Source organism: Octopus bimaculoides, chromosome 12 (genome assembly GCF_001194135.2).
Source record: "Octopus bimaculoides isolate UCB-OBI-ISO-001 chromosome 12, ASM119413v2, whole genome shotgun sequence".
Classification (NCBI taxonomy): domain Eukaryota; kingdom Metazoa; phylum Mollusca; class Cephalopoda; order Octopoda; family Octopodidae; genus Octopus; species Octopus bimaculoides.
The window spans coordinates 67,032,768-67,033,447 of record NC_068992.1 but is presented as its reverse complement, the minus strand read 5'-3'; the positions used below and the strand labels follow the sequence as shown (position 1 = coordinate 67,033,447).

The following is a 680-nucleotide window of genomic DNA, read 5'->3' as shown; positions in this document are numbered from 1 at the left end:
ATATATATATATATATATATATATATATAATACAAATAATACAAATAATATATATATGAGTGCTGAACAGTTGTAATACAAACATATTACTAACAGTCTGTTATAAGTAAAGCGGGTTTCGAGTTTTTTGGGTCTTTGTTTTTAACAAGCATATTCATATTCTTGTATTTTTTCTATGTCCATATGCATGTATATAAGTGTGTGTATGTATGTGTGTAAATGTGAGTGTATCTGTCTTTCTGTCTTGGAGAAGTCATATAAGCGAAGCTCTTAGGAACACCAAAAGTTAGCTTTAATTAAAAACAAAGAAAATCGACATCATGTATTCAATATGATAGATAGAAAGACAGACAGACAGACAGACAGACAGATAGATAAATAGATAGATAGATAGATAGATAGATAGATAGATAGATAGATAGATAGATAGATAGATAGATATGTACATGTATCATTCACGAAGCTCAGTTACGTCTCTTATTGATTTTATAAATGCTTATATTCACCCATGCTTCCATCCATGCTGCACACTGGCATCTTGCATAAAGACACACAAACGAAGGCGTAGATGTAGATGTTGAACCAAGTAGATGTATGTGCGTGTGTATTTGTATTTGTATACAAACACGAGCTCGCACGCCTACGTACGCACACACACACACACACACACACACATATAT

General features: G+C 32.2%; 1 protein-coding gene across 1 annotated transcript in view; it reads right to left on the bottom strand.

Moving 5' to 3' along the window:
- The window catches only part of LOC106884467 (neprilysin-1), a 187,219-nt gene extending 186,682 nt beyond the window's left edge, over positions 1 to 537 (bottom strand). The window contains exon 1 of the mRNA XM_052972063.1: positions 507 to 537. Within this exon, the coding sequence (XP_052828023.1) occupies positions 507 to 537 (31 nt within the window). The remainder of the gene's footprint in view (positions 1 to 506) is intronic.
- Between the last annotated feature and the right edge of the window lie 143 nt (positions 538 to 680).